The sequence below is a fragment of the Phaethon aethereus genome (genome assembly GCF_964289735.1).
Source record: "Phaethon aethereus genome assembly, chromosome: 3".
Classification (NCBI taxonomy): domain Eukaryota; kingdom Metazoa; phylum Chordata; class Aves; order Phaethontiformes; family Phaethontidae; genus Phaethon; species Phaethon aethereus.
The window spans coordinates 27,304,534-27,320,502 of NC_138576.1; the positions used below are offsets into that span (position 1 = coordinate 27,304,534).

The following is a 15,969-nucleotide window of genomic DNA, read 5'->3' on the forward strand; positions in this document are numbered from 1 at the left end:
GGAATAGGATTAGTTTTCATGCTTAATTACCCCACCGCATGCTGAAATTAGGAAGAAAAGTTCTTGGAAGGTAATCCAAGTTGAGCAAAGACTTCACTCTACTCGCTGGGAAAACTTCACAGACTTCAACAGGCACAGCATCAGTCTAGCCTTTGGGAAAACATGAATAAAAGCTCCACAAATAGGGCTGTAATGAAGGCTTCAAAAGGAGATACATAATGGTATGTCAAGGAAAAAGTTACTTTGGGTGATGTGCCTACACCTGGTAAGAAAGGTGTTAAGGTATCTCTTTGGAACAATTAAGGAAAGCCTCTTTGATTTCAACCAGTTTTCCCATGATTCACCTTTTTCCACACATATACCCTACTCTTAAAGGCAGATCCTACATTCTTTATTCTGTCTTCACTCCTCACTCAACTGTCAGAATTTGTCAGAATAATGCTCAGTAGGAGAGACACTCTGTGCATCTCCACGCTTAGACACCATTAGCTCTTGGTGCCTCCTGGCATGAACTCAGCTTCCAGATTTTGGTCCTGCTGTGGTAGCTCCTAGCTCCTTGAACTGGTGAGGACCTTCTTGAAGATAACCTGGACATACATTCCTATGTATGGGAAGGGTAGGAACAGGAGGAGACGTACTGACTGGCCTTTCATGTCTTCCACTTGGAGTGACAGGAGAGTCTCCCTGGCATGAAGAGGAGGATGGGGTGGTGGTCTGCTCCTTGGTGTACACATGGAAGTCAGGAGAGAAACCTGGCACCCAAGGCAGGCCTTGGTGCTGGCCCATAATGGTTACAGGAGCTAAGGTATTTTGTGGATTCAGGTCTTGAAAGCCATGTCACAGCATTAGATATGAGAATTAAAGGGTTTCATGGCAGAAGATTGGGATCTCTTTTGAACTTCTGAAGAGGAAAATGTTTTGAGAAATTTTCTGTGAATACCACTGCCCCAAAAGGAAAGTATGCACATACTATAGGCTATATTTTGGGAGTTTTGGGGTTTTTTCCCCCTTCTGTTTGTCAAAATAGAAAACGCTTAGAAAAGAACAAAACTGATCAATTTTATGATGACATAGCCCATTTGTGATGTGTGTTGAGATTTGCAAATTAGCAAAATTTGACTTTCATCTTGGGTTCTGAAAGCATTTAACACTCAGTATTAAAAAAGCCTCACAACAATCTTCTGAAGCAAGTTTATCTCTATTTTATGGGTAAGGAAACCAAGGCACAAAGAAATTAAATGATTTGCCACAGATAGATAATACAGTAAGTCAGTGGCAAAGTCAGGAAGAGAATGAAATTCTGCAGTTATGGGTTAACTTTCTTCCTGCTAAGAAAATTCATCTTATCCCTAATGCTGTTCCATGCCACTTTGTATTAAAGATAATGAAAACTGGCCAATTTGCACTGTTAAAGCTGTTGCAAAGCCAATTATTTTTTTTCCACATAAGCACAAAAATGCTACTTAAAGGGTTAATTATACTGCTGTGCTGGTAAACATTTTTACTTATTGCTGGTTAGACCCGTATTTAAATACTGACTGGGACAGAAGAGACTGAGCTGGCCCTGGACTCCCTTGTCTTGGTGTTGGGCATGGATATCGTACAACAGGATACGCCCACAGTGGCCTCAGGCAGCTCATCTTCCTCTGTCCATTCATTGAGATCTGGGTTATAGCACTGAATGCACTTCTTATACTTTTTCTCTATTTCATTCCAGCCACCCACTAAGTAAATTTTCCCGTTAAGGGTGGAGGCGCCAGCCGTACTAACTCCGGTTTGAAGCGGCGCCACGTAACTCCACTGCCCTGTGTAAGGACTGTAACACTCCACCGGGAGAACGTCGACCCTTTCGGCTCGCCCTCCCAGTTGAGACCCACCCATGACGTAGACCCTCTCCAGAAGGGCCACTGCGCAGTGCCACCCCCTTGGGGTGCTAAGGCTGGACTTATCCTGCCAGCTGTCTTTGCTGGGGTCGTACATGCACACCGAGCGAGCGTAAGCGTTGTTAATGTAACCTCCCGTGACCAGGATCCGACCATCCACCACTGCACTGGCGTGGCAGCACCTGGGCACCTCCAGGGGTGCCTTCATCTGCCACTGGTTAGTTGCAGGCGCATAGCACTCAACAGAGGAGAGGCACCCCTCAGAGTTGCGACCACCCACTGCAAAAAGGAGGCCATTGAACACATTCAGGCTAAAGTGGGTGCGTCGCTGATTCATGTTTGCCAGGTGAATCCAGGTGTTGAAACGAGGATCGTATCTGAAAGCATTAAAAAAAGAGGGTAACTATCTCACATACTGCTCTGCTAAATTCTATAGTCCTGTCTCTATCCCGCTATGGCTGCAGCTGCAGGGTTGCTAAAATTTTAATTATTTATTTAGCCCATTAGAAGTCAGTGGAATGAAACTGGTATTCCTAGTTAAATTTCCAAATAAATTTAGTTTTTGATTGGAGAAAAAAATGTGTTTGTATCATTCAAACCTGGTATTTTTTCAATAAAGTGAATCTGACTCCTTTCTGTAATTGTATAATACACTCATCAAAATATAGGAAAGAGATACTTTCAACATACAATAGAAATTTTAGAAGTTTTTTGCAATTCACATCTACAGCAAACATGCAAAAATTTACTCAGAGTTTTAAAAAATGTTAGGTGGTGATTTATACTTCCATCTTTTTAGTACTTTCAGAATGGTAAGTATTCTTTCCCTGCCACTTATATGGAGTAAGAATTATGTGGAAATAACATCTTTGCTTCCTAACACCATGCCTATTTAAATAACATTCTCTGTCCTTGACATTTAAATGAGCAATTTTGAAATAGGAAATAGCAAATTTTGACTCCTCAAGGAATTAAGTGGGGTATATTAGTAGGCCCATACATTTTTCCTGTTGTATGCTGAGGCGACCAGAGAATCACACAAGAAAAAGACTATGGGAAAGTAAATAATAATTGTTAGCTGTCATACTGCATTGTCATCTGCAGCTCCTGCATTGTCATCTGCAGCTCTGAAAGCAAGCCCACAGACATACTGATTGACGTGACTTGACATGCTCGAGGTTAATGGCAGAATAGGGAGCAGAACCCATTCAGCCATGGACCACGAGGATTCTCTCACCTCCTCCCCACCACCAAGGTGTGTACTGAGTACACAGCTCCTTGTGAGAGTGTGAGACAGCTTAAGAGCAGAAGGTTGGGAAAGCAACAGCATAATCTCCTTTATGTGAGATATTTTTCTGACAAAGTAGATTACACAATAAAAATGATCTACAGTAGGTTCCTTATTCATTAACTTCGCATGTTGGTTGGTGTCTTCAGGAGAGGTTATCTGAATGTTCCTTCTGGGAGTAGGAAAGGAAGCATTGGTAGGACTGAGGCTGGGTATTGCCATTGTATGTCCGTAGTCTCTTAGTAGACAAACTGCTCTTCCATGTGGGCGGCAACGAAGCCACAACATGTAGTCTATAGGTGATCAAAAGAGACTTCAGGGCCTTGGGATGGTTGATAAGGGAATCTGGTGCACAGGCTACTTTTTCCTCTCTCCTTCCAGTTGTGGGCAGTGACATTGTAAAAAAAACAGATTGACCCAGTCTATTAATACGTGGCTCTGTGGATGGTGTCACCACTACAATTTTGGTTTTTTTTGGTAATAGGATGGCCTACACAGCATCAGGCTTGCTGGCATCAGATGGGATTCACCTTTCTCAAAGGGGGAAGAGGATCTTTGCTCACAAGCTAGTGGGACTCATTGACAGAACTTTAAACAAGACTTGAAAGGGGATGGTGATAATTTCAGGCTTGCCCATGACAAGCTGTGGGATGACACACCAAGATTAGAGGGATGGGGTGGTAGCGACGGCCCTCAGACTGTTGCTCTGAGACATGCTGCCTATATTGCAGCATACTTCAAGTCTTATGGAGATGAGCCAGGGGCTCCAGAGGTAATAGGAGCCAACAGGGAAACAGCAGTCAAAGATCTCAAAGGAATTAAGGGGTGTTCCTCTAAGAAGGTGACATGGCCAACAGCCCAGCTGAAGTGCCTCCACACCAATGCACGCAGCATAGGCCACAAACAAGAGGAGTTGCAAGCCACTATATTGCTTGAAAGCTACGACCTAGTTGCCATTACTGAAACTTGGTGGGACGAATCCCATGACTGGAGTGCAGCTCCAGCTATTCAGGAAGGGCATCAAGAGATGGCTAGAGTCTGAAGAGCTGTCTCTGTAGAATAGCCACAAGCAGGTGGAAAGCTTATGGGTAAGAATCAGAGACGTTGGCAACAAAGGGAACCTTGTGGTTGGTGTCTACTACAGGCTGCCCAATCACAGGGAGTCTGCTGACAAAACCTTCTTACTCTAGATACAGGAGGCATCGTGCTTGCAGGCTCTCGTCCTGCTGGGGGACTTAAACCACCCTGACATCTGCTGGAAAGGTAGCACAATGTTCTGTAGGCAATCCAGGAGACTCCTAGAGTGCATGGAGGATAACTTCTTAATCCAGGTAACAGACAGCCCTACCAGAACGAATTCCTTACTGGACCTGTTGGTCACCAATGCCAGTGAGCTAATTGGTGACATCAAGATTGGAGGCAGCCTGGGCTGCAGTGATCATGCACTGGTGGAGTTTGCAGTCCTGAGGGATATGGGGCAGGCTAAGTGTAAAGTCAGGACCCTGAATTTTAGGAAAGAAAAATTCCAGCTCTTCAGGGAGTTTGTCAATAGGACCCCCGGGAAACTGCCCTCAGGGACAAGGGAGCAGAACAGAGCTGGCAGATCTTTAAGGACACTTTTCACAGAGCGCAAGAGCTCTCGATCCCCAGGTGTCAGAAATCAGGAAAGGAAGGCAAGAGACCAGCATGGCTGAGTGGAGACCTGCTGGGCAAACTAAAGAGCAAGAAGGAAATGCACAGGCAGTGGAAGCAGGGACAGTTACCCTGGGAAGAGTACAGGGATGCTGCCTGGTTGCATAGGGATGGGGTCAGGAAGGCCAAGGTGTGGCTGGAGCTGAACTTCACAAAGGATGCAAAGAATAATCAGAAGGGCTTCAGCCCTTCTTCTATCAGCCAGAAAAGGAAGGTGAAAGAAAGCATACAGCCCCTGATGAGTAAGACTGGCAGACTGGTAACAACAGATGAGGAGAAGGCTGAGGTACTCAACAACTTCTTTGCCTCGGTCTTCACTGGCAGTCTCTCTTCCCACACCTCTCAAGTAGATGGACTGCAAGATGGGGACTGAGGAGCAAAGTCCCTCCCACTGTAAGAGAAGATCAGGTTCAAGACCACCTGAGGAACCTGAAGATACATAAGCCTATTGGACCTGATGAGATGCATCCCAGAGTCCTGAGGGGATTGGCTGATGTAGTTGCCAAGCCACTCTCCATGATATTTGAAAACTCATGGCAGTCAGGTGAAGTCTGTGGTGACTGGAAAAAGGGAAACATTGCACCCATTTTTAAAAAGGGTAGCAAGGAGTACCCTGGGAACTACTGACCTGTCAGCCTCACCTCTGCACCTGGAAAGATCATAGAACAGATCCTCCTAGAATCTATGCTAAGGCACATGGAGGGCAGGGAGGTGATTCAAGACAGCCAGCGTGCCTCCACCAAGGGCAAGTCCTGCTTGACCAACCTAGTGGCCTTCTATGATGGAGTGACCACATCAGTGGACAAGGGAAGAGCTAGGGATGTTGTCTACCTGGACTTCTGTAAGGCTTTTGACACAGTATCCCCCTGCCTTCTCTCTAAATTAGAGAGAGATGGATTTGATGGGTGGACTGTTGGGTGGATGAGGAATTGGTTGGATGACTGCATCCAGAGGGTAGTGGTCAACAGTTCAATGTCCAGGTGAAGATCGGTGACGAGTTGTGTCCCTCAGGGGTCCATATTGGGACCAGCACTCTTTCATATCTTAATTAATGACCTAGACAGTGGGATCGAGTGCACCCTCAGCAAGTTTGCAGGCGACACCAAGCTGAGTGGTGTGGTTGACATGCTTGAGGATGCCATCCGGAGGGACCTGGACAAGCTCAAGGAATGGGCCTGTGTGAACCTCAGGAGGTTCAACAAAGCCAAGTGCAGGGTCCTGCACATGGGTCGGGGAAACCCCCAGTATCAATCCAGGCTGGGGGATGAAGGGAATGAGAGCAGCCCTGCCCAGAAGGTCTTGGGGGTACTGTTGGATGAAAAGCTGGACGTGAGCTGGCAATGTGTGCTAGCAGCTGAGAAGGCCAACTGTATCCTGAGCTGCATCCAAAGAAGCACAGCCTGCAGTTCGAGGGATGGGATTCTACCCCTCTACTCTACTCTGGTGAGACCCTACCTGGAGTCCTGCGTCCAGCTCTGGAGCCCTCAGCACAGGAAAGACATGGACCTGTTGGAGCAGGTCCAGAAGAGGGCCACAGGAATGATCCGAGGGATGAAACAACTCTCCTTTGAGGACAGGCTGAGAGAGTTGGGGTTGTTCAGCCTGGAGAAGAGAAGGCTCCGGGGAGACCTTATTGCAGTCTCCCAGTACTTAAAGGGGGCCTATAAGAAAGATGGGGACAAACTGTTTAGTAGGGCTTGTTACAACAGGACAAGGGGTAATGGTTTTAAACTAGAAGAGAGCAGATTTTGACCAGATAGAAGGAAAAGATTTTTGACAATGAGGGTGGTGAAACCCTGGCACAGGTTTCCCAGAGAGGTTGGTAGATGCTCTATCCCTGGCAACATTCCAGGTCAGGTTGGATGGGGCTCTGAGGAACCTGATCTAGTTGAAGATGTCCCTGCACATTGGCAGGGGGGTTGGACTAGATGACCTTCAAAGGTCCCTTCCAACCCAAACTATTCTATGATTCTATTCTGTTAAGAAAGCAACTGGCAGTACATGGGGTTTGATCCTATTGAGTCTTGCTGTCTAAGACTGTGATGATGAGGTCACATTCCCACTCATCTTTAAATCAAGAAAGACCATGATCTATTAGCAGTATAACTGTTCTGAATTCTCTTCTGAGACCATCATTTATCCCCCTCCTCTATTAAATGAAAAGCTGAGTTGTCTCACCTCCAGACTTTGCTTCAAGCTATTGTGTGCTCTCAGCTTTTTGGCTGAACTATTTAAAAACTAGTATCACCCATCTGACTACTGCATGTTAGCTTTCTGAGCTTGCTATCACCAGTGCAGTCCTTGAATGACTATAGATAGGAACTGTAATATTTCAGAAGTGAGATATTATTTGGAGTACATTGTAGAAGAGAAATATAGCCTTCAAGAGATGGTGACATTGTTTTTAAACTCTTAATAAATAAAAAAGCTAAAGGTTATGAAATGCAGTATAAAAGCTGTTGAAAATAGGGCGGATGGTGCATAGAAAGCCAAGATTATAATATCTAAACGGTGTTTTGCAGAACTTTCTGTGAGGCATCAGAAGCTGTTGAAATTTAAAGTCTCACCTTGTCTGATTTTGTGCATTTCAATGGTACCTTAGAATATCCCAGAACCTGCTATTTATGTTCCTATTTATTTCCTCCACTTGGAGTAAGTTTTCTTGGTTTTTCTTACTTCTCATTGTGCATGTGTAACCATGGTGAAGTTTTTGCATAACTTCAGATGCATATGTCTGTTAATTCAAACTTTAATACAGAATAGCATCCATACTTCCCCAACCCTGTCCCCTTTCTATTTATCTGACCAGTTCACGCCGCACGTCACAAACCAGATTGTTGTATCTACCCGCATTGTGTGGAACTGATCTCTCCATCCCTTTTAAATAAATAACTGTTTACCTGCAGAAATTGCTGACTGCATGCTTGGCTTGGTTCCTGGCATCATTCTGGTCTTCCCCACCAGCCACATAGAGAAATCCGTCCATCACTGTCACACACTGATTAAAACTTTTAGCAGGCATTTCACTCAGCTTCTTCCATCCATTGTCAGGATCTCTGTACAAGATGTCTCTGCTAAGAGACTTTTCTGTTAGAGCAGGGCGTCCCCCGACAGTAACTAAGACTCTGAAACCTCCACGGATCCTTGTTCTTCTGGACTGCAGTGTATTCTGGTGGTAGGGAAGCAAATGATAGTTCATGGCATCCACTAGGAGCTTATGGCAATCTGCATCTTGCATCATTCTCGGCACAGTTTGAACATAATTGACAAGGTCTTGGGCTGAGATGGTACCAAAACGGATGTTACCTAAGAGATCTGCAGCAAATTTTACTCTTTTTTGGTCAAATTCCAGCCATTTTATTGCAATCTGGAATGCAACAATTTCAGAAGGCAACTGCAAGTCATCATCTGCAAGAAGTTCATTAATCTGATCAAAAGGAAGTTTTAAGAACTGATCCGTTTCTGAAAATTCAATGAAGTTATCTCTAATAAATTTGTGTGCTGCTTCCTTCGTTGTTTTTAGTCCATAAGTTTCTGCAATATTGGCAATGTACATACAATTCTCAACGCTGATTTCTTGGATTAGAAAATCACAGCACATCTTTACAAGGGTGTGAATCTGTAGATAAATTGCTGTGGAAATAATACTACCTATCGTATAAAGTGAGAGAGTAAGTTTTCCAGTGTAAGCATAGGTGATAACAGTAGCTAGACCCAATGGGGAAATGTCATTGAGGTCTACTCTTTGAGTGGATGGATCTTTCTTTAAGATGTTGTGAAAGTAGTCACTGCTTGAAGCCATCACCACCTTATGAACATTGAAGGATTTGGTTTTGGTACTGATAGTCAAGTCACAGAGAAAATTTTCTTGTCTCATTCTGCTTAGACCTTCCAAGAGATTTGGGCTATATGTTGGGTCAGAAACTTCAGATGAGATGCAGCTGAAACCATTTCCTCCATCCAAGAGTCCGTTCAAGCCATTTAGTTTACTGAGGGGGCCATCTTCCACAATGATAGTCATTTCATTGATATCTGCTTTGTTCTTCTTGACATTCTTCTTCTTAGGGGCCATGACTGCAATGAAATATTACAGCCAAGAGTTTGCTAAAAATAAAATTAAAACATTTAGAGCTATGCTGCAGTTGTGAAATGTAATAGTGGAGTGATTATGCAACAAATCTAACCTTTGTCAATACATATAAATGCCACAAAACCAAAACAGAAAGGATAACATTTCTTCCTAAGAACTATTATACTGTCCTAAATTGTAGCGTGGCTGCTTATTAATAACAATGGATACTCAAATTGTGAAGAATACACCCACAACACCTAAAAATAATTCCGTTTTTATAATAACAAGGTCATAAAAATAACATTCCCCTACTGTCACCACATCCAAAGAATACAATTCTCTTTCTAAACATTAAATGAGTTTGCCAGAGTGTAAAGTTTTGTAAATATACATTTAAATCAGCCAGGCTCTAGATATGAATTCATTAGTCTGAAGCACAGGAAAGATATGGGCCCCCAACTTTGTCCATCCTTACTCCAGGGTTAGCACAGACTTACAGGCGAGTTTAGAATTTGACCAGGAAATATTAAGAGTGGAGAAATTCTTTAAAAAAAAAAAGCAACATAAGACATAAAGACAAAGTGAATTTTAGTGTGACATCATGTTGATTTTAGATTTAGTATCTGCTCCAATTTGTTTCCTGGTTTTTGTAGTTTTGATTTTCTAGCCTGATGATATTCTACTTCCCATGTCAGATTCACAAATACATTCTACTCATAGCATACTTTGCTTGCTTTTCAATATCAGTAATTTGAATTTTATAATCCTACATTTAGGATTTTGTCTAACTTTTATTTGAGAAAAATGTCATGCAAACACTAGCAGGATGTGTTATTTTAAACAAGTTCTTTATGTGTGGAGATTAATAATTACTCCCACGGAGTTATGTTAGAACAGATATTTGAATTAAACTTATCAACTCTAGGCAAGTTCCAGCTCTTCCTGAAATGAAGAGCCAAGTTTTTGTCAAATGCAATGTTAGATGGCCCCTAAGTAATCTTCAAAGGAGCTATGCCAAATAAATATACGTGTATACAAATACACCTTGAAGGAAAGCACTGATCTTCAATAACACAATTAAACCAGAATTGCTGAGATCGGCATTCAAATATATTCAAATATAGCATTTATCTTCAATATAGCCATTGATTTTAAAACAATTTACACCAGCTACTTTTCTCTGTGATCTTTGCACTTATTCTTAAAGAAATGCTACCTAACAATAAAACAAATGACTGGATTATTTTATATAACTTAATAAAAAAACTCCGGTAATAATTCAATCGAAAATCTCAGCACATCGATTTTTCCTTCAGCACGCAGCATGTAACAAAACAGTAATTTAATTTCAGGAGGGAATGGTTGCTGCCTGTGAGCACCAAGATTTTTTTTGCTGCTGTTGTGGGGTGACAACCATGCGCAGAGCAGGCGAGGGAGAAGACCATGTGTGCCAAAAGTGTCAGTGTCAGCTCGTGCTGACGTGAGCTGCGATCCCCGAAATGTCGGTGTGCCAGTGCCGGGGTCAGCTGCTGCCCGGTTCCCCCCACTCCGGCTGCATTCCAGGAGCTGCATCTGTTGAGACCTATCAGAGTCACCTCCCAGAATAGCAACCTCCCAGCAGCTTGCCATTTTAAGACAGGTTCAGTCAAAGGTATAGCTGGTGTTTTAGTATACATACTCGTTTAACACAACTTTTGCTGAAAAAAAACTATAATATTGCCAAGTGTAGTGTACATTTGTTGGCATAGAATAAAAGCAAAGCAAAACTTTTGGATGTCTTTGTATGTTATCCACATAGTTAGAGCTTTGCACATTAATAGCTACAACTTTATAGCTGGCAAGGGCATATTTTTTGGCAGTCATATTTGTGGTTCTAAATATTTTTAGAGACCCATAACTTAAAAATTTTAATACATGCAGCACTTAATGTTTATTGCCTCACTGCATCATGGCAGAGCTCATTTAAATCCGTGACATTTTAAGCTCTCCGTTCAAAAATGTCCACTCTCTAATGTTTTTTCCTGAAAAACACTTTTCCATCAGCAGAAATGTCACCAGCTAGTTTAATGTATAAGCACATAAGTGACAGGACATGCAAAACCAGTGAAACAAATCAAACAACCCTGTAATAAATCCAACTTACTAAACTTTGAAAACCCTGGCTGATTTGGTTTTCTATAGCTGTTTGCTTTCATCTGATTTATTTTAGCTTAAGAACAACTCATGCCAAAGGACACTCGGGGTCCCAAAACAATGCATTCAAACCATTCAAATGCATCCCCCCTCCTTTAAAATGTTACTTCTAACCACTGCCAAAAGTGAAAAGTTAAAAACCCCTTACCCTTCTCAGGAAAATGGTGTCCCAGAGCTGTCCAAGAAGCTGTCAGTGAAAATGCCTCTTCCTTGGAAAAATGAGAAGACAACAGAGGAAAGGTGGGGAAAAAGAAAGAAAAGGATCAGAGGCTGCTTGGTAAGTCCCAGCTTGTGGTTTCCAGTGTGACACTTTCCCGTCACAGCGAGCAAAAGAGACCGGAGCCTGTGCTTGGGTGCTCTTTAAAATGACCCCTCCTCTGCGTGCCTTGCTCCCTGCCTCTGCCCAGACACGGGAGCTCAGCTGCCTGGCCTCTGGAAGCTGGGGGGACAAGCCTGGACCCTCCAAATGCACAGGTACAAGGGAGGAAAGGGAGAGGAAGGTGAAGACGGTAGATCCACAGCAGGTAATAATTGTCCCAGGTGAGTGTAGGGTGGACCACTGGGTTGCCCGCCTCTAAAGTGGGTCCCTGGACAAAAGCCAGTATGCTCAAGCAGGGACAGGTTTAGATTGGACATAAAGAAGACATTTTTTATGATGAGGGTGGTGAGACACTAGAACAGGTTGCCCAGAGAAGTTGTGGATACCCCATCCCTGGAAGTGTTCAAGATCAGGATGGATGGGGCTTTGAGTGACTTGACCTATTGAAAGATGTCCCATGGCAGGGGGGTTGGGACTGCATGATCTTTGAAGGTCCCTTCCAACCCAAACCATTCTGTGATGATATTATTCTATGATCTAAAATAACCAGCAGGGACTGCCAAGGAAAAGCTGGCACTTTAGTTCCACTGTCTTAAGATTTCGGTGCTTAACCTGGGCAGAGGGAAGGAGACTGGCTGATGGGGATTCAAAGCCATGTCCTATTTCTTGGAGTTAGGTTGCTGCTTCTGTAAAGATTTGCCTCGGCATTCACGGACACTGGCTCACATCCCCTGATGTATTTGCAGAGAGATGTGAACTTTGATCTTCTGTCTTGCAAGAAGGCATCCTAACTTGTGGGTACACATACACCAGAACAGTTTACTTCCACCTCTTGCCAGTCAAGCTCAGGAATAATATAAAGCCAAACCTCCACATCCCAGGAGAATTTCATCCCAGAGGAGAGATAAAAGAGGTCTGAGTGACTGCATGGGAAGGGAACGATATTGGAGGAAGTGGAAGTCAGAGAAAGGGAAGATTTTCTCTTGGCTGTACTTTGTGTAATGTTTAACTTGGCAGATTTATTTGATTGCCTCCAGGCTTGGATGGGCTATTACAACTGCTGCAACACTTGCCATTTTGAACAAAAGGGCACTGCTCCCCTAGTGGTGTTAGAAAAATTTACAAGCTAAAAATGACAGAACAGAACAGAATAGGGAATTGGAGGCGATCAAACGGGTGAAATGAGGGTGAAGGAGAGGGACCTAAAGCCAAACCCTCCCGACACCAACAAGGTAACCAGTTTTCTTTATGAAAAAAAGGGCCACAGCTGTGAAAAATTAAGGACAAAGCCTTATTTTAAGACATGTTTTAGGAACTTTTCCTTACTATACTATGTATTTTTTTCTCACATGTAGAGAGCCTCAAATATAAAACTCAGAATAACATCAATTTAATACGTAGGATGACATCTATCATCAACTTAGCTCATCTCTATATATTTTCATTTACCAGTTCAATCTAATTATAAAATTCCTTACATGGACAATTATCCTTAACATTTTTTGAAGCTCTGCTTTAACAGGATCAGCTGTAACGATTTTTACACAAAAAATATATTCCCCACTGTGCTTCATGAGTTTTAAGAATTTGTAAAAATTAATTTTTGTAGATAGAACAGGCATATTTCTAAAACAAAACTCCCGAACATATACACACTGGTGAACCTGAGCTACTCAGTGTTCCCTTTTCTAACACGTCATGCCCAGACTTTTACAAATATTTATACTTTTAAGAGGTCCTAAAAAGCCAACATTTTTCAGATAAATAATATCTATTTTCTTTTGTTTTTTTTTTTAGGTTACTTTTTTTAATAAAGGGAACACTTCTTTTCCAGAATGAATATACTACCATGATCTGTAGAAAATAAAAGATTATTCTAATTTTCATACCGTATCTTTAAAATCTACTATCAAATTGGAAAATAAATTTAAGTCTTATTCAGTCTCTACAAATGTGTTTCCAACATCCTTATAGGATTCAGTGTTGAAAAAAACACACAAAGAACAATGGGAAATAACCCCACTGAAAATATAAAACTGATTTCTAATTTCCAGAAAATGCTAAACATGCTTTGAGCTGTGCAGTATAGAGATAACCATCTTGTGGGGCATGATGCAACATCTCAATGCACTAACGCTGATGCAATCAAACATCTCCCATAGTCCTGAAACTTTGGTTGTACATTAAGGCAAGAACCACAAAACCTTTAGGCACTTGCTCTTCAAGATCAGAGGACAACTGATAGCGTACTTGGCTATTACGTGGCATGCAAGCTAGTCTTGGGACCAGTCATTCTCATTGTCCATGAATTTGTACACAACAAAATCTTTAAAAAAATAAACAGTACCAGGATTAGCTGCAAATCATGATACATTTTTTAAAATCAAACTTTGATTTAGCATGTTTTTTATTTTTCAAATATTCTTAATATTATTTTCTTTATATCTTGAAATAACCTGTTGTCTGATTCTTTCCTTTCCAATGGCATAGAAATTAATTACTCTAAAATATTTTTATATTGATTGAAGTCCTTGCAATAAAGTTATGAATTACCTTCTCAGTTAAAAGAGGGGGTAGTACATTTCTTGGCAATATCTTAAGCCTGTCAAGATATATCCTCTTAGGTGTGAGTGAATCTTGGGGAAAAAATATTTAATTTGCTTTATAATCAACTGGTCTATGTGAGTGACTAAGGACAATACTATGAATCCATGCAGCAGTAGCAGGTCACACAGTAATGTTTTAACATTTCTGGGAGAAAAAAGTGCAAACATATCAAGAGATTTGTTCTTAGCCCAATAAACAAGAATAATTATTATTTGCTCCACGTGCATAAGCCAGAATCAGCAATAGGGAAAGTTCTTGTCCCAGCAAAGATAGGCCTTAAGGCAATTATAACCACCTTTTCTAATCCATGCACAACCATTACTGCACTCTTTCTGGGAAATGTAAAGCCTTTTCTTTGAAGTCAGCATGCTTTGATTTGTTGGTAGAACGCAAGTGTCACAGCCATGGCCACATGGAGATCTATCTTGTTCCATTGAAGATCTTAACAAAACTCCGTCTCAGCTTTAAGTCATGACTGCTTTGTTTGCTCTGAGCCCTTTGTGTATACTCAACCAAATACTATGCACCCCCAAAGCCCATATTTATTTCACTATCATAATAGTTAGGAAAAATATCTTTAAATGCATTAACCTGAATGTATTGAGTAATCCCACCAATATAGTCTTTAGCAAGGCTGAAGCTCCTTATGCAGATTGGAGATACTGTGAAAGTGTATTGAATTTCAGTGGGAACTGCAGTCTTTTCAATAAAAAGATGGAAAATAAATGTTTTTTCTTTTTAAGCTGCTGAATAAACGTACAAGCTACTACTGTTTAGGATCAAATACACAGGCCTTGATTTCACAGAAGGTGGCTTTGAGGAGCTGTGTTTAGCAAGACACCCAACCCCAGCTGGGTCACTCACACCTCCCCCTCAAGGCAGAACTCGCCCAGTACTCTTATCACTCGCTCCCAGTTCATTGCCTAATTTTGACCAGCCCAGCCTCTTGCATTGATCCACCCCCTGAAACTCTCACCTAGCCCTTCTTAGCTCATACAAAGGCTGTTTCTCTTTCTGGTTTCACTCTTTCCTCAGAAACTCACTGAGCTCTGGCAGTAGGGTATGGAGAGGACCCCAGGGATGAGATGAAAGTTTGCAAGCCTTGGAATGGAGCTGATGGCACAACACAGACAGTTATGACAGGCGATAGGAGAAATGCTGCAGTTTGATCTGTGCTAGAAAGGAGATTTTCTTCACACTAGAAAACCCAGTAACTTGATAATTAAGGCTTTCAAACCACATACGGGAAACCCAGCTTCAATCGCATAATCTACATGACAATCTGAGCCTCAACTTCCCTGGTCAAAGATGACTTTTACCATAATGCTGGTGTGGGCTGAATGTCTTCCAAGATTTTTTCTGCATAAATGCCACTTTGTATACGTATTTTCATACTATTAGGGCCAGAAAAATAAAGACTAACTGGTTGCAGATGGCCGATTTTAAGGTAGGGTTGATGAAGTCTCTATACACTGTGAAGATGACTTAATTAGTTCTGTAAAATAAAAAGATTAGCATAGGAACTGGAAAGCCAGTCTGCAACTACGGACCTGGATTTGTTTTTCCGTATCCAGCCTGAGCACTCTACCTACTGTTTGCCCTACCAGCTATTTTGCCTTCTCTACTGATAATTTTGCTATATGCTGTGCCAACCTGTAATAAGATCTATTTTGCAAGAGTAGTAACCCTAATGTCCAAATACCAGACTTTTGCCTACTTAAAATTCCCCTGTAATTCAGACTGGATACACTCTTTCTAGCACTTCCCGCAAACACTGCTTTAAAGAGTGAAAGGTGTTCCATGTATCTATTTTATTTATATATACATTAACTTCCAAGGAAATACTGCAAACCCTTATACTTTTTTAGGAGAGACTCATTCAGCTTGGAGTCTTTTAAGCACATGCTCAGCCCCA

At 41.9% G+C, this 15,969-nt stretch overlaps 1 protein-coding gene across 1 annotated transcript; it reads right to left on the reverse strand.

The window, feature by feature from the left end:
• Nucleotides 1-1,527: 1,527 nt before the first annotated feature.
• On the reverse strand, nucleotides 1,528-8,935 carry KLHL31 (kelch like family member 31; the record flags this gene model as incomplete). Its single annotated transcript, XM_081998663.1, has 2 exons — nucleotides 1,528-2,260; nucleotides 7,764-8,935. 2 exons carry the CDS (start codon nucleotides 8,933-8,935, stop codon nucleotides 1,528-1,530), a joined length of 1,905 nt encoding a protein of 634 aa, XP_081854789.1.
• Nucleotides 8,936-15,969: the final 7,034 nt, after the last annotated feature.